The 22,017-nt window shown below is 41.8% G+C and overlaps 1 protein-coding gene across 2 annotated transcripts; it reads left to right on the forward strand.

Moving 5' to 3' along the window:
- Nucleotides 1-3,180: 3,180 nt before the first annotated feature.
- Nucleotides 3,181-21,975, forward strand: LOC101914078 (BPI fold-containing family C protein). 2 transcript variants are annotated; one of them, XM_027796805.2, is made up of 16 exons: nt 3,181-3,417; nt 6,524-6,650; nt 7,029-7,140; nt 7,257-7,385; nt 8,792-8,947; nt 9,729-9,792; nt 10,667-10,727; nt 11,661-11,752; nt 13,581-13,754; nt 14,424-14,477; nt 15,799-15,969; nt 16,520-16,587; nt 17,854-17,896; nt 18,742-18,805; nt 19,573-19,649; nt 21,150-21,975. In XM_027796805.2, exons 2-16 carry the CDS (start codon nt 6,536-6,538, stop codon nt 21,189-21,191), a joined length of 1,422 nt encoding a protein of 473 aa, XP_027652606.1. In that variant the 5' UTR covers nt 3,181-3,417; nt 6,524-6,535; the 3' UTR covers nt 21,192-21,975. The 2 variants fall into 2 exon arrangements, with proteins under 2 accessions (XP_027652606.1, XP_055664319.1); XM_055808344.1 differs by lacking the exon at nt 3,181-3,417 and adding an exon at nt 5,274-5,341.
- The last annotated feature ends 42 nt before the right edge of the window (nt 21,976-22,017 follow it).

Raw genomic sequence — 22,017 nt, forward strand, 5'->3', positions numbered from 1 at the left:
CTCATCACAGAAAGCAATGAGGTTGGTCTGCCCTTGGAAAGCCCATGCTGGCTGCTCTCAGTCACCTTATCCTTCATGTTCTTTAGAAATGGCTTCTAAGACATTTTGCTCCATAACCTTACCGGGGACTGAGGTGAGACTGACTGGATCATCCTCCTTGATCTTCTTGAAGACAGATGTGATGTCTGCCTTTTCCCAGTCATGAGGAACCTCTCTTAAGTGCCATGACTTTTTGGAGGTTGTAGACAGCATCTTCATAATGAGATCAGCCAGGCAGAACCCTCAGCACCTCTATAGATGCATCCTGTCTGGTCCCATGGATTTGCATATGTCCAAGTGGGTGAAGTGATCCTGACTCATGTCTTCCTCTGCTGTGAGTGCTGCCTCACTCCCACAGACTCTGCTAGGAACTCAGCAATCTGGGAGGCCAGAGGACAAGTCTTGCCAGTAAGAATGACCTTTTCGATGTCTCTTGTCACTAGTTCCCCATCCCATTAAGCAATAAGGCCACATTCTCCTTAGCCTTCCTTTTGCTGTTGATGTACTTTGAGAAACCTTTCCTGTTGTTCTCCACCTCCCAAGCTAATTTCAGCTCCAACTGAACTTTGGCTTTCCTGACTTCATTCCTATGCAAGTAATATCTTTGTGTGCCTTCCAAGTAGCTGGTCTCAGTTTCCATCTTCTGTGTGCTTCCTTTTTGTGTTTGAGTTCACTCAGGAATTCTGTGTTCATCCATGCTGGCTTTCTGCCACAGTTCCTGAACTGTCTGAGCATTGCAATGGACCATTCTTATACTCTGAGGCAGCTGCCCTTGAAGACCAGCCAGCTCTTCTAGACCTCTGCTCTCCAGGGCCATTTCCCACAGATCCTGCCAAGCAGGGCCCTGAAATCTGCTCATCTGAAGCCTATGGCTGTAATACTGTTCTTTGTCTTGCTCACTCCTCCCAGGATCTGAAACCCCACAGCCTCTTGCTCACTGCAGCCAAGGCTGCTCTTAGCCTTTACATCATCCAGCAGTTCTTCATTGTTTGTGAGAAGCTGCAGCTCTTGAAGGTATCAATCTCCAAATAACTTTGTACCTGTCATATTTGTAAAATGGAGCTGGAAGCTTTCTTTTGTCTAATGTCAGTGTCACCAGTGACATTCAACTAGGAGATATTAAAGGTGTACGGAAAGGAAAACTAGTCTACAAATGTCACTCTATAGAAAGAAAGTTCGGTTCCAACTTGGGACAGAAATGTGGCTTGCATCTGACTTTTAGCTGAATCGGTTTATTTATCTAGCTGGCTGCTACATTTTGTTACTAAAAAAAGCATCCTGAAACCAAACAGCAGTAAATCACAGCAGGACTTCCAATGCATTGTATTCTGTGGTAGGTGAAGAGTGACTAGAAAAAGAATGGAAGAAAACCTCAAAGAAATTGAGATTTTTATATTGGTGTCCCTCACTGATAACGCTTCAAGCACTTTCTTCTGCCTATTTGGGGGAGAATTCATGAGATATAGGGGGAAAAGAAAACTAAAGCCCTGGTGCCTATCTTTTCTGTCTTCCAATGGGACATGTACTCCAGAACTGACCGAGTGCCACAGCTCAATGGGCATTTTCAGACCCGAATCATGGCTTAGCACAACACTGCCCCTTAAGGTCTAGTCCTCTGGCTGTTGTTCATAAAGTGATAAAGTAGTAGTTTCTCCAGGGACTAAAGAGGATGCTCTGTACACCACAGTTCCCCTGTACCTTCCTATACTAACCCGCTGGCAGTGTGCCATTTTTGATCTGGTATTGCTTCCCATTTGACAGAACAATGGGAATGACGCATATCCATCAGCGTGCTGCAGACTAGAGTGCTTGGAGAAAGGGGGGAATTGGGGAGGCAGGGAAAAGGGACCGCTGGAGCCAGAGGCAACAACTGGCCTCATGCAAAGCCAAAGTGATCTGCAGAGACGCAACAACAAGTCTCCACTGACTGCCATACTGATAAGCTCACTGGCTTTCTTGTGTATTGGGTAAAAAGGTTCGCAGTCTATATCCCCTTTAGCATATAGATTGAAGAAAATGCTTGGTGGCTTAACAGAGAAAATTGAAATAAAACATTCCTTTTAGAGGCTCTTTGAAACACCTTGAAAGGTGAAAAGTTTGCATGTAGAAACTATAGCATACTTGTGCTATCTGAATTTGTCTGTAAGCAGTTATTTGACATTTATTGCTATATTTGTAGAAAGAAATGATGAAACTGTTCTGGAAGCCTTAGTGTGTCTTTGTTAACTTTTGATGAAAGTTTTTCCTAAGCTGGGTGGTAGTCCATTAGAAGAGCCATAAAATGTTAAAAGGGTATGATGAGGATAAGCTGAGATAGTTTTCAGACAATTTAGTTGTTTGTACATCTTGGAGATCTATGTAGATGGAAACAGTGGAGCTCTTCCCTTGCTTTGAAGGTTTGAAGGAACGGCAGAACTTGTGCCAAAAAATTTAAAGGAGAGGTTTATGTAACTGAGGGTGGGAGTTATTCATCCTCAGTTGCCAGATATATAAATAATGAAATTATTATGCGTGTGACTCCCTGCAGTGAATGTTAAATCTGTGAAGTATTTGTTGACTCATGGACAAGTGTCTACCCTTTTCTATTCATGGATTGCACAATAAAGTGATTCAGATTGTCCAAAGTGCTCCATGCCTGAGGGAATTTGCTTGGTTTACATGTAAGCTAATTGATTAAATCAAGCCTCCCTGACAAGCCAATTAGTACTGGTTAGCTGAAGTACTGGTTAACCGGGTAAGGAAGCAGAAGAAATAGAAAATATTGACTGCAAGGACTTGATACTATGTATTTGCACCATACACAATACACTATAGTGTATATATTTGTATACTATAATATAAGTACTATATAATTTATGGTTGTCTCTATCCTGAGCAGTTTCAGAACAGATGAGCCTAGACAGTCGTTTGCCCTCTGTTCTTCCTAGCAGTGGCACATTCATTTATTTCTTTCACAGTACAGACCTGGCTATGGGTATCAATCCTGTGGAACTACCGGAATAGAGTCTCCAGTAGGGCTCCCTCTCAGGCCCACCTGAAAAGTCAGTGCCAAAACAGTATGCCACAAAAGCAACACACCACCCCAAGCTCAGCATCCTGGTGCCTGAGCACCCTCACCCAGCAGTTACACTGCCCTCTGCTTAGCTCCTAAATGAAGTTAGAGTGATAGACTTAACCTGGGACACCCAAAATAGTTTGGGACATGATTACCAGAGAGGCCACTCCCTCCATGATACAGCTGAAGATGGCAGCAATTGGCTCTCCTCAAGCTCTTTCCTTTAAAAGACAGGGCTGTGGTTGCAGAGGGTTCTTCTGGCAGCATCCTCAGCCCTGTGGTCTGGTACAGCAAGGGTCTTCTTTTCAGCCTTTGGAGGAGAGGTATGTCATGATTACTTTTTGTTGTGGAACGGCTTTGTTGGGAAAAGAAATATGTAGCTAAATCTGGTTAAATTTTGAGGTTTTAAGTTATGAGAACTATGCCTGTGTCAAAGATATGTTTCCTTCCAGTACTTTGCTTTTGTTCTACATGTGAAGTGGTGAGTTTTTTCACCTCTCAATTTCTGTCAGTTAAAAGAAAATACTACCTGTTTTAAAAGGCAGAAGTGTTCTGTGGGAGTATTTGAAACTGTTATGCAAAATTTAGTTCAATGTTATCTCATAATTTTGCAGTTTGCTTACATTGTGGACATGACTCAAAATATTTTAGAGGTTTGAGGTATATTATTATCTTTAATAATGAAACAGCTAGTGAATGATTCAGTAGCATCACAGTAATTTTTCAGGTATTAGGAGAGAGACAATTTTCTGCTTACAGATGGTTTCATCTCAGCTCTGCAACAGCCCTGTGGAAACTAAAACTTATTACATGAAAACAATGTTAGAAAAAACATTCCCATGTATTTGCAGCTGTCCATTATGCAGTGTAGCAGCTGGAAATAAGGACAACCATAACAATGTGTCCTCTTTGCAATTCATACTGTCAACAACAGATAGCAGAGGACTGCTCACAGCTCTAAGGAAAAAGCAAAACCATTCTCTGATTTTTGTTCAGTTTGATTTTAAAATTCTCCGTCAAGGTGGCTTCTCCCACTCTCCCTGGGAGACCCTGCTGGCAGCAACTGCTTCTGACTGTCAGGCTACGTGCTGCCTTTGGTTCACACAGCATAGCTCCATCTCAGTTTAGATACAGTCGCAGAAGCCCCTGGGACGGGCATTTGCTTCACTCATTCACCACCCCTGTGGCAAATCCTGTAGTGCCACCAAGAACTACTGTGTGATATGCATGAGAAGGTGGGGAGAGCCAAGTGATCATCCACTGCATAGCCCACCAAATGCAGGGGAAACTGTGGGGCATTATCGTGGGTTAGCTAGTTAGTCATAACCAGTGGTTGCCACACATATATTTTCTTGATTGTGAGTTTCTGCTTGGTTTTTGAGGTTAGTTTCTGGGTTTTTTTGTGGGGTGGGTATGCATGCTGTTGGGTTTTTTTCATGCTGTCAAAGGGAGTGACAAGTCTTGCAGTATTACAGAGAAGCTGCCAATAGCAGAATTTACTGTCAGGATGTAAGTTGTTTCGGGTTATTGACAAGTTACTTACTAGCATCTTACAGAAGATGGGTGTCTTTCAAAAGGTATCTGTCTTTAGGAGCAAGTTCTCTTTGTGAAGAATGACCAAGAGGAGGTGTGGGAGCTCCCTCATTACCTGAAGGATCACCCCAAAACCATACCGTGATTAGTCATCACTGGCAACTAATATATGTAACTGGTATAAGTTCAGCTTACCTACCTTGGCTAACCTCAGAGGTAGACATTGAATTTTAGGAGGAAGACGAGCAAATCTATTTTAAACCCCCATCTTTCCTGAAATGGTTTTTATTGTTTGGCGTTTTTTTGTTGGTTTGGTTTGGTTTTTTTTCTATTTCACAGAAAGTTTTCTACTTAGCACTCTTGTTCTGCTGCCAGGCAAATTAGTTTTCCTCAAATGTTTGGTGGTGGTTTATTTTTGTGGTTTTTTTTATATTGTAATTTGATGGTGGTGGGTATTTTTTCTCCTGTTGGTTTGTTTTCTTGTTTTGGTAGCTGACGTTCTGGAAGCAAATCTGCCAGGAAAGTGGGATGTCTTATTCCAGGCATCCAAAAGATCCTTTTTAGTGTCTTGCAGGGAAGAAGGAAAATGCTTGAAACAAATCCATCTCTCTATCTGTTATTTTGGTCACATCACCACTGTTTTTTTAATAGGGTTGAATGCCATGACTTAGCTTCTAACACTGTTGTAGACATCTTTAAAAAGTCACAGTCCAGGTATGTTTCCCACACCATTTCTTTGTGTCCATATTTCTTCACTTAAACGCACCTGAGATTTCCAGCCTCATCTAAAGCATGCTATAGCCTGGTTCCCCATTCATAGATAGGGACTTAAATGTTCAAAGTATTTAATAAGAACAAATTAATAAAGGCCATGTAAGTACCTTTACTAATAACTTATATATTATTTCTAATCTCTTGTTTCCCTTGACTTGTTTGGGCTCATCAGCAGGGGAATCTGCTCTTTTATCATCTCCCAGAAAATTTTAGGGGAGACTCACAGCTGAGGACAGTGCCTTAATATCCAGAATGAAAAAAATAATCTGTCGTTCACAGAAGGTTGTCCTTCCCTAATATCCTTGGGTGGGACTGGTTTCATTTGGAGCCATTCAAAAGTTAGGTCTCTAACCTAAAAGTCATCTTTACGGTGGAGAGGGGTAAAGTCAATCTGTCTTAAAACAAATTGCCCTGTGGGAAGTGCTTATCTTCCTATCACGGGCAAAAAGTTGTTTAATGGGAATTAAGAAAGCAAAAATAAACATCCATTGAACCATGATATTTGTGAGGAGAGTTCCTGGATAAAACTTAATGCATTTATTAGCATGCAGCCTAGGGGAAACAAGAACATTGTAATTTGGCACAAAATAATCTTCTTTTCTTGACTGTCAAGAGGGAACACAAGGGTCTTCCCAGAGTTGTGGCTAATATTAATAAGTGGCTCCTGCAGTGGGGATATCTGTCTATAACTGAGCTGATCAGGTTTTCTAAATACTAAGACCCAATGTTGTCTGTTAAATCGCCAAGAGGCACTGGAAGGTCCACATATTTTGGGGGGGAAAAAAATCACTAGCTAGAGGGGGAAAAGATAAAATTATAGCCTAAAAATTCAATGCCTCTTCCTTTTCAACAGGGTTTGTCCATGTAGACTTATCCCAAGCACTTTCTCCACTTCCTATGATAGCGAATAGGCTGACTTGTCCTCCTTTACCCTGAGGAGCTCTAGTTCTGTAAGTCTGTGCAGAACAGGTCCTCTCTTCCATAGTTGCTGGGCTTTCTTCTTTCTCCTTTCTAGAAGGAAAGGTGGTGTCAGAACAGCTTGCCCTGGGAAGGGGAAAGGGACTACAGCCACCATATGACATAGCATGAATGTCTACTATAACTTAAAATATTTATTAACAGGTTCCATAAAACATGAGGAAGATGGTGAAGATTTGCTGTTTTCTCCTCCTCTTAAGTTTGCTCAGTGGGCAACTCAATGCCAGCCCTGGACTCAAAGTGAGGATCACCCAGAAGGGGCTGGAATATGGTATGTGTCATGTTTTTAGGAGCTGCTGGTGGTATTGCATTGAATCCTGATATGACAGACATAGGGAAGTGAGGGCAGGGGGAAGATGTGACCTTATCACAGGCTATAAAGAAAAGGAAAGTTTAAAAGCACAGTACTTGGATACAGTAAGCTGCCTGGCAGCATTGTACATCATATCAAGGTTCATTTAATTTCAGATATTAAGTCAGTAAGTTCAACTCTTGCCACAACTAGGAGTAAGATCTGAAATGGCACTGCTGGGTCTCAGATGAGATATCCTCTCTTATCTGACTCTCTGTCCCATCTCCTAAGCCAGAAGCACATAACTGAACTCCCACACAGTACCAAAGGCAACAACTGATCATACTTTTCCTGTAGCCAAGGAGGTTGGGCTGGAAATCCTGAAGCAGAATATGGAGAAGGACCATTTCCCCGACTTGAGTGGCTATGAGAAATTTGGGCTTGGTAATGTCAAATACAACATCTCAAGGTAAGTATTTTCTCTGGGGGCAACTTGTGCTCAACTGAAACTTGAATCTTGTTTTATGTTCATCCTGACTGATGAAATAAACCTTCTCTCTCTCCCTTACCTTCTGCATACTCTAGAATACAAGTCACCGCTGTTGAATTCCCCAGTGCTTCCATCTCCCTCTTACCTGGCACTGGGATAAAACTGGTGATTGGAAATGCTTCTCTAACCATTGATATGAACTGGAACATAAGGACTTGGATGTTGTACGTACAGCTTCATGTGTCCTGGGATCTATCTTGATGGAGAATATAAAGATAAAAATGTAAAGTTTAGTTTTTGTGACCTCTTCATGGCAAAGATGCTCTTTAACAGCAGCAGTAACCCAGGAGTACAGACTGGTCTTTCTGAACAGGTCTGCAGGTGGGAGACAGCCCCTGCCTCCTCAGACATGAGCACTGATAAAGAGTCCATGGCTGAGATGCATCTCTGCAAATAGCAAAGGACTGATGCTCTGTCTCGCCTGCCAGCTAATGACACATTTAGAAAAACTGTAGTGTGCTAGATCACAGTCCAGTATAATAAACCCTTCCAGCGCAGCTACACTGTTAGAAATCCTGTGCTATGTCTCCAAGAGACAGTCCAAAAGCTGATGGAAGATGGAGAAGCAAATAATATCTGTAGAGCAGTATCAACAGCTTCCTAGTTGCAGGCTGTTTCAGAGGAAAGAAATCCCTCTCCTCTTCCCACAACTCACACGACCTATATTGACTGAACTACAGCAGTCTCCAATATGTACTTCTGGGCTTCTGCTGTCAGAGATGGCAGGGCTGGCTGCTTGCAAGGGGAGGGGACCCTGAACCTGAGGGTGGTGGCATAGTCAGAGGGGCAGTGCCCCCACTAGTAAGTACTCAAGACAGGCGAGCAGTGCATGTTAGTGGCAGTGACCAGGAACAGCCACCGGTCTAGATCGCCAGGTCAGCCCATAAGTGAAGAGGCAGGTGAAGCCAGGGAGTCAGACCAGCAAAGCACCATCAGGATTAACAAAGTACAAGGTCATGCACAGGTCTACCTACAACACAGCTCAACCAAAGACCTTGGCTCCAATGCAGCTCATAAACCGAGGTCAGAGAAGCCCCAATGAGGCTTTTCACAGCTGTCTCACAACCAAGCTATGAAAAACTTGATCCAAAATAATGCAGTCTCACCGTATTGGAGCTGGCCTTCAGCATGGGCTGCCAAAGCCCTGGGAGGGGTGGGGAAGAGGACACAGAGCCCATTGGGGCACTCCAGGCCCTGACACGGGTCAACCTTCCTCAATATCAATAGGATAGATCCCAATACAGCTCTCTTGCCCTATCTTATATCAAGCATATGCCTGTTCCCTCTGCTGTGGGTGCAGGTTTGGGAGGTAGAACAAAATAGTTTACATCAGTGAATTATCTGCTTTCCCAAATACATCATTTTTCAAAACTCCTGGCTGGGAATTTGCATAGGATATTCAATTTGCAGATGTATTAGAATCTCTTCTAGTTATGAGCAATGCAATAAAAAGTACCCAGATAAACAACTTCATCTTTGGTGGACAGAAAAGAGTCCTTTAAGAATTAATGAGTCTTGAAAGCTCATTAAAAATAGCTTTTTAAAATTATTTAATTTTTGCTTTATGCAGCAAAGACAGTGGAAGAAGCACAGTATATATTTCAAAGGTGTTTGTTACTGCAATCTTTTCAACACCCCTGGATAATACAGGTCATACATCAATATCACTTAGCAGCTGCCGGACAACTTCTGGTGATATAGACATCAAGCTGAATGGGAAAAGTGGGTAAGTGGAAGAGATCTGTATGTACTCTAGGAGAAAGTAACTGTCAATACACAGCACAGACAGCTTCACAAAATAGGGCACGCAGAATTACTTTTAGGCATCTATAGGCACCATGACAGAGAATCAGGGCCCTAATCCAGTGTTAAAATGGCTAAAAATGGCAATTGTCCTTGTATCTGTGCACAATGTTGCATGACTAGAGGATAGAGACAGCATCAAACAAGCCCTTGTGCTTCTTCAGTGCCCACTTCTTTCTAAACACTGCTCTAATCTTCAGCTCTGGGTAGAAGTTACCTGGTTGTACTATGCTTAGGTACTCCTAGTCACAGTGCTATCAAAACTGAACAGAACCAGACTGCTGTCTGTGCGCTTCTGGTTACAACTCCATGCAACATTATTTCATTGTTTCTTGTGTTCTCACTGTCTGAATACCACTCTTGTCACCTGGTTTTGGGTTTGGGTTTTTGTTTTTGCTTGTATTGGAAGTTCCTAGTGCAGAGACTACTTGTTGATTCTGTGTTTGTACATACATGATGGTGGTAATATGAAGATTTCTTTATTCATAAAGATTAATCTATCCAGGCTAATTCCTGAGATGCCTAGCAGTGAAGTTATCTCCTTTTAAATGGTGGCTCTCTGATAGCTGCTACATTTCAGAAAGCTCCCCTGTGTACTAGAATATCAAACTCAGATGCCATTAAATCCATGTTTTGCAGAGATATGACTTCCAGTTAATGACTGCAGTACTTGACCCATTAATTGCTTTTTTCCTTTCCTCTAGCTTCCTGCGTAACTTCTTTATCAAGTATCTGAAGAAACCTATTCACAAGAGCTTGGTCACAAACGTAAGCCTTTAACATTGTGTGGGAGAGGGGTTTAAGGAGTATGACTTTCACAAGTCAGTGCTGTGAACTTGGCAAAGGAAGAACTAAAAAAAATAATACATTCCTATTCTGGTCTGGTCAGCATGGTCACCATTTCACCAGCCAGAAATGCTTCCAGATAAAGTGCCAACTTCATGGCCAAGATATTCTAGGTTCAACCAAGGCAGCAGTAGGGCTGGAAAATGTAGTTGTTATCCTATTCCGATGAAGAATAAGTCTCTGTCTGTGTACCTACAGGCATATTGGGTTTTGAGTAATTTTTATACTCAGCAGACAAAACATATTGGGTGATGCACAGAGAGGTGGTTGTATATCACCTGATAGTATGACATATTTAAACTTCATATCGGAGGTAGTTCTGATGACAACCTGCCTGAGGCCTCTGAGAGGAGATAAAGCTTGAGATGACTGCGATTCTGCCCCAGGACAGGGTTGTCCTTCCCAGTGTACTTGGGTGGGACTGGTTTTATTCAGTTAGAGCCATTCAAAAGTTAGGTCTTTCATCTAAGACAGTCATCTTTATAGAGGAGAGGGATACATCCCATTCATCACGAGTTTTCTGTCTCCTTGTGCTCCTTAAGGCTGTGGTTTTGCCATCCCCATCGGGCAACTTCTCACTTTGTTCCCTAAAGGCAGCTCTGACATAGGACATGCTTATGTTGCGCCAGGCAGAAACCTTGGGTAACAAGTTAGCTGAAGAAAAGCTAGTTTAGGTTTTTGACAAAAAAATACTGTAAAGTGTGTAACATCAGCAGAAAGATTTGCTAGCACACAGGTAAGAGGTGCTTCCAGGTCCACACTAATCGGGCCATAACTTGAGTGTGCTTCTATATAGTCATGTCCCAACATCAGATCTGGGATCCAGCTGATAGATGAAGACATCAGATTGCTAAATGGTGAGTCACTGGTGATATCTTTTCCGTTTGCTTTCCCTCTCCTGTTCACTGAAATCCTGCAACTTGCTTAGCAGCTGGTCAGCAAAGCCTCCAGTGGTGGTACCAGACCCTCTGATCTGTCTGTTCTCTCACTTAAAGGACCACAGTTAAATAAAGGGAAGGCTACCTGGACAAGAAAACTGTATTTCTGAGGAGCCAAGGACTTGGGAGCAATTCTCAATATGCAAATGTTGCAGTGTGCACTTCTGTTGTCAGAAAAGCCACACAGCACTGATATTAAGGCAGTTTTCTGTTCCCTTCCATGCTCCAAGTCCTCCTGCATGCATAGCACTTTACAAGCTGATGCCTGCTCCCCTAGCCTGCCTGCAAATTTAAGTTTTGCTTGCCTATTTATCAGATTTGCCAAAGGCAAAATGAAAAGCTCCTTTGTAAAAAAAGACAAAAACAAAAACACCACCCACACTTCTCACTAACCATTTTGGGTTACACTTACAGCACTTTAAGACATGGTGTTGGGCAGATACCATGTGCAAAACAAAGTACCTAAGCAGATCGGGGACCCACCTTTCTAGGAAAGTGTTGGCAAGTTAGAGGTACTCTGTATGCTCTCAGAAATGCTTGACAAGAAAACCCAGTGCTTCCTTACGTCCTGAAGCACTGGTATGGCCATTTTTTTTATTAAGACCAAATTTACTTTTCTAAAATGAGAAAGTATTAGACAAACTAAAGGAAGTACTTTAAAGAAGGTGCCAGCAGAAGCATTAAGCCTTAGGTCAGAATGCATGTTAGGAGGTCCTTGGTTGTGGTTTTCCCTACTCTTTGGAACAACTTGTGTCATTCTCCTTCAGAAACTGACTTATTTTTAAGTAAACATAAAATTCTTTCTGTGCTTTTTGTAATATTGGGTATTTGCTTTACCTACCACCCTTACAGTCCTAATGCCAATTGATGATTTGGCCGAAATAGACTACTCCTTAAACAGCTTGCCAGCAGTATTCCAACCGTTCATTGACCTGGACTTGCAGGTAATTACCTGTAGTGCTACTTGCCAAGATTGCTGTGGCTTTTATTATTGTATGATCCACTTCCTAGGATGAGCATGATTGCTGTTCAGAATTAGTATCTGAGAAGACATTTCAAAGCATTGTTGCATTTGTTATTCTAATACATTTTAACAATCCTGTTGTAAAATTAATTATTTAAAAGCCACATCCTTTTGTGTTAATCGCTGCTGAGTTGGTTATATAAAAGAGAGCAGTACAAGTTGACCAAGTGAGTTAGAAGGAAAAAAAGAGAATGGGAAAGGAGAGAAAATGGTATTTGACACCATTTCTCTTCCTGTTGATGAATATCTTGAACTTTCAGTCAGTTACAGGAATATTTCTACACATTGCACTAACTAGATGCATCTGCTGTCAGATAAGAGAGGAAAAGAAAGAGCAAGGTTATAGGAGGAAGAACTAAGCCTCCAGCACCTTGAATGGTAAGACAGAAGACCTTTGAAAAAGCATGGGAGCCCAAGGAGTTTGAAGACCTGAAAGTGTCTTTCAAATAAAGGGAAAAATGTCCTTAAGTATTGAAACTAAAATCAGACTAGTTCCTAATGCTGAAATGCTTTGTCATTCTGTGCAAGGTTGAGTATAGTTATCATCATATTATCTAAGATCCTTAATTAAGTTTAATACGCCTTACACTAGGTGCTTTGCGAAGGCAGAATGAAAAGACAGTCTTGTCACAAAGATCTTATAGATTAAATATTAAAAAGAGACAGCAGAGAAATAAGAGAGGTGGGAACAAAAAGCTAGTATCTGTCACTGGTCATGGCACACCAGCTCTGCAGCTTCTGTCAAGCTTTTCTGGGTATTGTAGCAACTAGACTTTAAGCAGGGACTGAAGGTAGACTAAAGACGTAATGTTATGGCTGATTACAAGAGCTACCCTCCCACATAAGATGCAACATGGGAGAAAGATACAAAGCAAGTGAGTGGCGAATCCAGCAAGGGAGGCTTGAACAGGGAGGTCATCAGCATGACTCAGCACTTCAGGTGTTTTAATAGCCTTTAAAAGGCAACCAGAAATTGAGATACATGGGGAGGGATTGAGAAAACAGACACACAGAACACATTTGAGATGAAAGAGAAAGGGGGAACTAATAAAAGGGATATAAAAAATCTTAACCTCTAAGTACTTTTATCACTTTGAATCAGTTTTGCCTTTTTTGTTTAATCTGGATGCATTTGGAAATATTTGATCTGCAAGTCTTTGCTAATATAATGGGAGCACAAAAGACAACATAAGTGTTTTTTAACATTGCCTAACATAACTTCCCTTTCATAGGCATCCTTTTGTTCTGCACAAGTTACCAACTTGTTTCTGGGTAGAATAAGGTGCTGATTTTGACCTAGAAACACCTCTGGTTTGAGATCCATTTTGTAATTGAGGTCATTGGATAGGTCTTAAGCAGCAGTTCTCAGATTTAAATTCCTAGGGATGGGGAAAGGAGAAAGTAAGGCTCTTCAATGAGGACCCTTAGTCTTATGGTCTTCAAAGAATATGTAGATCCTTAACTTAGAAGCTCTTTCTGAGATGTTAGACTGTCTTCAGTAGGTGATCGGCATCTCAAAAGACAGTTCTCAGGTGTCATCTATAAATGTCTCCAATCTCTGGAACTTGTCTTCACTATCTGCTTGAAAGCACCAAGTCTTCAGGGTGTGCTACAAACCCTATGTACTCATTTATATACCAAATGAGTAGTCTAAGCAAGGTAAAGGAAAGTAGCATTAATTGTTTGCAGTCATGTTAGTTGTATTTTGACTCTTTTTTTTTTTTTTTATCTCTAACAATAATGTTTAGGGCACAGTCTACCCAGCTGGAAACTATACTGGCCTTCCCTATGTGGCAGTGCCCTTTGCTATCCCAGACCAAAACAACTCCATGCTCTACCTTGCCTTCTCAGAGTATTTCTTTCAGACCTCTTCATTTGCTTACTATACCGCAGGGGCATTCAACATCACCATTGCAGAGGAGGTGAGTAGGACACAGGAATGGGGTCAGAGTGGCTCAGGTCATCCAAGATGGGGCTTTGACCTGCCAGTTGTCAGTCTGTGGGCTGTATAAAGCTGCTAATTGGCCTGCAAAGTCCTGAGACAGTAGATCATAAATACTAGAGTGTTCTTATACTTTTTCACTTAGGCTATATATAGCTGCTTCAGGCTACAGCCAGGGGTGCCAAGTTCCACTGAGCAAGGTTCCAAATGCTGGCAACTTGCTACAAAGGTTTTTGTAGACCTGAGGCATAGACTCCTCTGACCTGGACAAAGGATCTAGTCTGGGGAATTTAGCAGCCTCAGTAGCTCTTTTCTGAGGGATCTTCATAGACTGAAAGTACTACAGGGGCCATGGAAGCAAAGCACATGTCAAAGCACAGTAGCTGTGGCTTGGAGGGTGGCAGACTTGGCTAGCCTGTCTCCAGGAGGTTCAGCAAGTCCCAAAACCTATAGATTACAGCCCAAACTATAATGATATTAAGCACTTGCTTTCTTAGGTAGTATTTTGGCATATATTTTTGGGAATCAGCTTTAAGTATACTAAGTCCCTCAAGAATATTTGAGAGGTATAAAAATCAATGCATTTAGAGAAAAGCTGACCATAAAGGTCAAATCTGGTAAAAAAAAATTGTTTTTTTTCTTCCTCCAGACTTGCAGCTATTTTAATATAAGCACAGAGATATTTGGCAGTATCATCCCTGAGGTGAGTAACATTATTTCTACAGGCTCTTAGGAAACCACCTGGTGTGGGTGTCAGACACCTCAGTGCTGGTGTATCCCACAGTCTTGTAGGGCCAGCAGGGCTCCTGTGCTGGAGAAGCGGGGACATGTATTCCTATTAACAGTAGAGCAGATGGGCATTGTCACCTCCCGCCCCACAATGAGTTGGATGACTTGCACTGTTACCAAACTTGGCTCCTGATCTTGCACATCAATCTTTATTGTGGGCACTGTGCCCAAGCTGCTGCTGTTCCCAGCTAAAACCAGCTCTAGGCAGGAAAAATCTTCCAGTCATGAGTCCTGCTTCGAGAGACTTCTGAGGGCCTCAGCTCAGAAATAACACCTTTCTCCTGCCTAAACCTGCATAATTGTCTGCCTTACTAGCCTGTGACTGACTAGCAGAATGGAATCCAGTAAAGACCTGGGAAGGGACTATAGTGGCCATGTGCAGGAAACCAAGCTAATAGATGGGCGGGAAACATTACATCTATGGAACAGACGAGGCAGATGCACAGGATATCCATTTATTTCAGGTGGAGGAGATAATATAACTGAACAGAGAATATGAGTGTGCATGGCTTCCACCAGCTGCCTTTGACAGAGTGAGAAACCAAAAATGAGCACAAAAGACCCTAGGCCAAGAGTACTGAGGTTGGATGAAATCAGATTCATGGTTTGAAGAACTTCACATCCTTGTTTGCTTCCTGGACTATATTAAGTTCCTTCCTCAGAAATATTAAGACTATTCTAAGGGCAGTCATCATATGGTCTTCTCCATAAAGTGCCATGAGCACTGATGCCAATATTCATTCCCCTCTGTTCTAAGTAATGAACTTGGTGAGCCTACTCGCTCTTCAGGCAGTGGACAGAGTGAGGCTATTCTCAGGACAGTCCAGAGCAGGAACCAGTCTCATTAAATGGGTGAATCAAAGTGAATGAGCCCTGAGCTCTCTTGTTGTGTGACTTAAACATCACACCTATGTTCCATTCCTTCCTATGTTCACAAACAAGTATTTAATTTCTCTCAAAGTGATATAGAAGAAATCATATTTCTGGAGTGGAAGGAACTTTCCATTGCCCTCCTGTTGTGGCCAAGACTGTTAATTTATCAGAACAGAAAACTTCTACTTCCTGCTTGATTGAAAGAATCTTACGTTAGTAGCTATCCTTAACCTTGTTGTAAGGAACTACTTCAAAATGATTGCTTTAAGAATAAGAAAATGCAGTATTCTAATCTGTTCTATAAGGCAAGCCTTTTTCTGTTTGTTTGGTTTGTTTTTTTTTTTTCTCTTGGAACCTTACAGGTAGCCAAATATTCAGTTACACCCTACCCAGTGATGTTGAAGCTAATGGCTACTGAAATACCTGTCATCAGCTTAAAGCAGGATTCCTTCACGGTAGATATCCAGGGCTCCATGGAGGTGTTTGCTGTTCTGCCAGACTCAACCACCCAGTCATTGTTCGCAATGAACGTAGTAAGTACAATGAACAAGGTGATGTTTAACTCAGGGTTAAATATGTTTGTTTCTTCCTTCTGTTAAAACTCTGCACAAAAAAAGTGCTGAATTTCTCATACTTAAATGTAAAAATTTCCCTTAGTCACAGGTGGTGACTGTGTGGCCTCACTTAACCTATAGGAAATTTCTATGGCAAAGAACACTTTCCTATAGATGGCCAAAAATCCAAACATATAATAACTCTGATCAACCAGTTTTGTTCTCTGGAATGAGAACTCTGCCTGTTCTGCAGGCATGAGTCATGTCTCTTGGTAACTGGTTCATTTACCTGAAAATGTATTTTGATTGCTGAAAGCTCAATACCCATGTTTCAGCTTGCAGTGCTGTTTGGACAAGCAGGCATTCACTGTGTGTGCAGCATTGCATGGCCCATGAGCTAGGGAGAAAGCTGTACCTACATAAATTTTATCTTCCTAATTATGTACAGAAGCTGTTTCATGTATTTGTGACATTCACAGCAAGGGTCCTCAGTTTTTGTCTGGTAATCCATGTTTTCTTTATTCTGCAGGCAGCCAACACCAGCATTGCTCTGAATATATTTGACCAGAAATTGATGGGCTCGCTATGTTTGAACAGGTAACTCAACCTGGGATGGAAAGGATTTCCAGCTATTTGGAAAACAGTGTTAGTAACCCCAAGTTACTACAGTTTAGGCACGTGATCAGATAACTATGTGTTTCCCTGATAAATTGATCTCCATTAGATTCTCTAATTCTCTATGTGGCTGTACTTGTACAGTTTAGAGGAGTCAGGAAGCTTGTCTGTGACAACTTCCACAGTCCCTAGTGGACTGCCCACCAGCTGTGTATTGCTGCAGGGCAGTGGTCTCATTGAATTTATCTGCTCTCCCTTCTGAGCTAGGTAAAGGAAGTGTGCAGGCCAGTTAAGATGACCATGAACCACCTGAGGGCTTCCCTCATTGCTTCCCAGCTGGCAAGATGACTCTGCTTTCTAGACCACCTGTGCCACTAAAGTAGTGCAGAGGAGTCCATGACACAGGAAAGAGCCTGGACCCCTGCAGTTCCCCTACACTGATATTCTTATAGCAGACTTTCCCCAAGTGAAGCACTGCAGCTTCCTAGGGCCAGAAAGCTGGAGAGCAGGGGGCTGGGCATTCAGACATATAGCATGTCACATGTTAAAGAGAGAAGCTCTGTATACCAGGACCTCACAGCTGGGAATTGGTACCCTGATTTCATAAAAGTCCCTTGGGAAGACAGTTACAGGGTTAAGAATATGCAGAGTTCACCAGGGCACAGATATTAGGAAACTGAGGATAGTTCTGTTAGCGATTTTTTTGCAGCTATATTCAAAGAGAAAAATCTGGAGTGTGCTGGAAGCTTGCCTTGAGAGCTGGGATGCCCATGCTGTGGAAACTCGGAAATCTTATGTTGGATACTTGAGTACATATATAAGTAATTTGCAAGCAAAGACATTGGCGACAGCCATCAGCAGCAGTACCATACAACAAATGAATTTTTCTTCCTACCTTGGTAAGGCTCACATCAAAGCATTATGCAGATGTACCAAAATCCTTGCAAAATATCTGGGAGCCTGCACATCCTTGGTAAAATCAATTGTCAGTAGGATTTCCAAAACACAGCACAAGGAGAAGCACACTCACATTCTGGCTACAGCCCTTCTAGCATATTCTTTTGCATGCATGTTCAGCAATGCTCTGAGAGCCATATCTTTCTCTGTGAGGCAGTATGCATTGTGTGAGGTAAATTGCTTCAAAAAACTTTTTGTGGAGCTCTGAAGCTCTACAGCAGTGACTGCACATGACTAGAATTACCGTTTATCCTTTCTAGTGACTCATCTTCTTTCACTTCTTTCCTTCAGGCTCCAGTTCTCCCTAGCCCACTCCAATGTTGGCTTTTTTGAGGTAAGCGCGTAGTTTAAGCACATAGGAAATGCAAATCAGGAATATAAGTGATATCCAGGCAAAAGGCTAAGCAGCTAAACTTTATCTGTATTTCTAAATCATTTGGCTTCATTCCTGGATGGTTCTTTTCCTGTCTTCTGGCAGCCACCTCTTTGCTGTGGACTTAAAAGTATATTCTTTGGGGCAAGTTAGTGCTCTGAAAAAGAGATATTCTGTAGTTCCCCTGACTGCTGTATTGCATTTCATCGGTAAGCAGAGAGATCTCTCGAATCATAACTGAAACACAGAGCAGCAGTCTGAACTGTAGCAGCAGATGGAGCAGTGTGCTGCCAAAGCGATCACATGCACGACCGAGGCAGAGCAGCCCATGAGGTGCAGTGGGTGCTAATCACAGATGCTTGGAATTACAGTAGGGAATGGGAGCCAAAATACTGAGTCTCAGATGCCTGAATTAGTGCGGTTGTAGCCTTGCAAGGGAAAACCCTGCCTCCGCAGGGAGTCATTTAATTCTGAGTATAATCAATCAGTTCTGAGTAGCTAAGGAGGAAGGATTTAAACCGTTCTGGTCCTGCTTTCCTATTGGTGATAAATCATCTCACAAATAAAGGAAACTGACTGTTTTAAATGAAAATGTCCAAGCATGATGAAAGCCATTTACATTTTGCATGTCACTTCCTCTGCATTGTTCCAAAGACTTAAAAACTGAAGTTCACTTGAGTTTATGACTCTTGGGCCAAATGACAGCTGAAAATTGAACATGAGCCTAACTCCATCCAGGATTAAGGCATGACAGTTCTACTGCTGTCAGGAAGTGATGGCTAACTCAGCTTTCTTATATGTGGCAGATCTCACTTCTGGAGAACATCCTGTCTTACATCTTACAGACTGAAGTAATTCCATCAGCTAATGGTAAGGCTGTATTTCAAAGCTTCATCTAAAAGCTTCCAGCAGCATGGGTGATTCTAGGAACTTCTACTGACTTTCTGCTTAAGTTTCCAGTTCCCATTAACTTGAGTGGAAAATGACCACCAGTCAGTAAGCAGTGGAAGGGGGAGATTGATCTGTAGGGGTGTAAGTGCACCCTGTCACTGGCACAGTTCTGCAAAAAGGGCTGAAAGAGCTTGGAAAATTGCAGTCTATCTGCCTTTGCCTCACTCAAGGTGGCCCTGATGCATCAGTGAGAAGCATGTCTCTCTAGTCTGCACACCTGCCTGAGGCCACTGTGTGTGAAATGTACTCCTCTTTATAAGACCAGCACAGAGCTTTTGCCTCCTATAAACCTTATTTAAGGCCCTAGAGGGAGACATAGCTTTGTGCCAGCCGTCTGTATTGGGATGAACTTCACCTTCCTTAATTAATGGAGACAAATGGGAGCAGTTTCTAATGATGCTAGAGCTGTATTAACAGTCCCTCAGGTCACTAGGGACAAATCACCGAGTATGTAACATTGAACATGAAACTCCTTGGTTTGGCTGCAATACTGCCAAGAGAAAAGCATCTGTATTTTTTCCCCACTGGTAAATAAGCATTGTCTACCTCCCAGGGCTGCTTGTGAAGAGTAAGAGCTTAATTCTTGAAAGTGACCTAGAAATCTCTCCATATAAACACCTGCCCTTCAACAGCTGTGCCTATCATCCTTCTAATGCATATCTAAATCATTGTGTTTGTCTCTTAAGCTAAACTGTCAAAAGGATTTCCTCTTCCTAATCTGGCCAATGTTACGTTGATGAGACCTCACATTACAATTGCACAGGTGAGATTTTTGACATTCCTATGAAAGGTTATCTTTTTTGGCTAGGCATTTATTCACCTTCTGTTTGTACAAGAAACTTGCTGGACTTCAGCTAGTAAAGCAGTAAAAAGCCCTGGGTTGAAAATGAAATCTGTAATAATAGTAAAATCCTATTAGAAACAAATCTATCTATCTTTGAGAGGAAAAAGTGAGAACCAAATAAATGTTGATGTGATCAATGCACAGCTTGCTCAGCCTTGCAAGTTGCAATTCAGTGTGAAAACAGGTTTACAGTTACCATTTTGTTCAAGTTTGGTCAATCAAATCAAATTAGTTATTGCTATCCACACAGTCCTGCTGATTTTAAAAGGAATAGTTGAAATATGAGAGGCAGATGAATTCAATTTTGTGCACCTAGGATGACTGCTTTCTGTTGGTGATAATGACTGAGGCTAGTGGTCAAAAGTAGTGAGTGAGCTCTCAAAATATTCTTTGCCTCCTGGTTATTATCAAAGTCTAGCCCTTAGTTGGAACATACAGAATGTTGCTAGACAATCAATCAGTACAAGGGCATTGCTGACAAACTCTCAGCAAATGAGTAAGCCTGTTACATTTCTCAACTTGTTTACCAACTTCTCAGTTATTTTCAGCTTTGCAGAAACAGTCTCAAATCCTTGGTTGTGGTTAAGCACAACTCAGGAAACAAAATGCAAAGGTTGTTTTTAATTTTTCCTTTCATCCCATATACCTGGCAGCAGCCAGCTGTGCAGTCCCTGAAAAATATAATTGCTTGGAGACTGCCTTCAGTGGCACTAGTTGCCAACAGTGTTACAGGATCTTAATGGTTCTGTAGGGCCTATTTCCCACCTTGCTTTCTCTAACCAGTCTCTCATCAGTAACTAGGAATGAGAGAGGACACAGAATTGCTGTGCCCTATCAATGTGAATGGGATTCCTATTTAAAAGCTAGTTCTGTAGTCTCTACTTCCAGTCCCAGTCTGTTGGCTGTGGTCGATAGGAAGAAAGACCATTCTTCCCCCTTTTCATAGATGATCATATTAGACTGTGATGGGCAGCTCTCTGCAGGTTCATTTGTCTGTACGTGCTGACAATGAGGGAAGCTTTAAGGACAAGTTTAGATTAAATGGCTAATTCTTAGGTGGCTCAAAAGAGGTAAAAATAATCCTGCCTTGTAACGATTGCCTTCTTGCATCAAGACTCAAATGAACTTTCCTGGGTAGCCTGGTATGATCTTTAGATGTCCCTTCTGTTGCTAGCATGGTACATAAGGATAGCACTGAGGAAAAGATAGGGCTTTTTCGCAAAGTTTAAAGGACAGATTAATAAAACTTGTTACTTCCAAGGCTCAGCTGTTCTCAGGAGATTTTTCTGACCTTAAACAGGACTGAGACAAAATTAAAAAAAAAAAAGCAAACAAAAACACACAGCAAAACCAACCAAATAAAAGAATGCCTTCATTTTGTAATTCATAGAATTTCAGTGACTGTTCTTCTCCCCACAGGGATATATGTTGATTTCTACTGATGTCCACTACAGACACTGAAGGAGAAGAGAGACCACAAGCACAAACTTCAAATCAATAATGTGACTCTGAAAGCTAAACGCCATCCAGTTCTGCTGAGATGTGTAATGAGCTCTGACAAGGGCAATGTCATCCTGGTTGGGGGCAAGGGGGATGCGGGAGGTAAAGAAAGCTGATGGAATGGTTAAGCTGTACAATGGTGGCAACAAGCAGACCCAGAGGAGAACATGCAACACATGCTTGACATTATTTATGCTGGAGTTTAAGTCATGCAAAAATGCTTTTAAGATTAATGCCTCTCTTGAAATACAGTCTAGTCTTGTCTATACACTTCCAGAAAGGGTGTGGTAGTCTCTCAAAAAAAGGAAAAGAACATTGTCCAAATGCCTGCTGAACTATTTCTACAGTAATGGTCTTCTGAACACAATGCATTAAGTATGAAGCGAGCCCTGTCCAGAACAATGTCAAACTGGGAACTGTCCCAGTTACAATGGGAACTAAATTTTTTGCAGTGCCTTAGCTCAACTCTTAATTTTTATCAAAGATGCAGAAGCAGTTCAGGAAGAGAGACAAAGTGGCACTACTACTGTCTCTGATAGTCCCTCTTCCCGCTTTGACTCTTCAAATCCTTGTGTCTGTCATGTTCCCTGTTGAGCATTGCTTAGCCAGGTTAGTATGTTTAACTCCTTCAATGTTTCTTAAGTCTAACCCTCCAACACCTTTGTCAATGTTTCTCTGAATTGAAATGGTTATAGATACTTTGCCTCTTACTTCATTGTTATATGTTGTCCTACCCTCTTCTTTTTCAACACTTCATTAGCATGCAAATTGGAACACAGTTCTGCAG

This window comes from Falco peregrinus, chromosome 6 (genome assembly GCF_023634155.1).
Source record: "Falco peregrinus isolate bFalPer1 chromosome 6, bFalPer1.pri, whole genome shotgun sequence".
Classification (NCBI taxonomy): Eukaryota; Metazoa; Chordata; class Aves; order Falconiformes; family Falconidae; genus Falco; species Falco peregrinus.

Excerpts from the sequence above, each read along its gene's own strand:
- LOC101914078 (XM_027796805.2), top strand. The coding sequence starts at position 6,536 with ATGAGGAAGATGGTGAAGATTTGCTGTTTTCTCCTCCTCTTAAGTTTG. Across the intron at positions 13,755-14,423 it reads ACATCACCATTGCAGAGGAG|ACTTGCAGCTATTTTAATAT; the intron begins GTGAGTAGGACA and ends TTCTTCCTCCAG. Across the intron at positions 15,970-16,519 it reads CATTGTTCGCAATGAACGTA|GCAGCCAACACCAGCATTGC; the intron begins GTAAGTACAATG and ends TTTATTCTGCAG.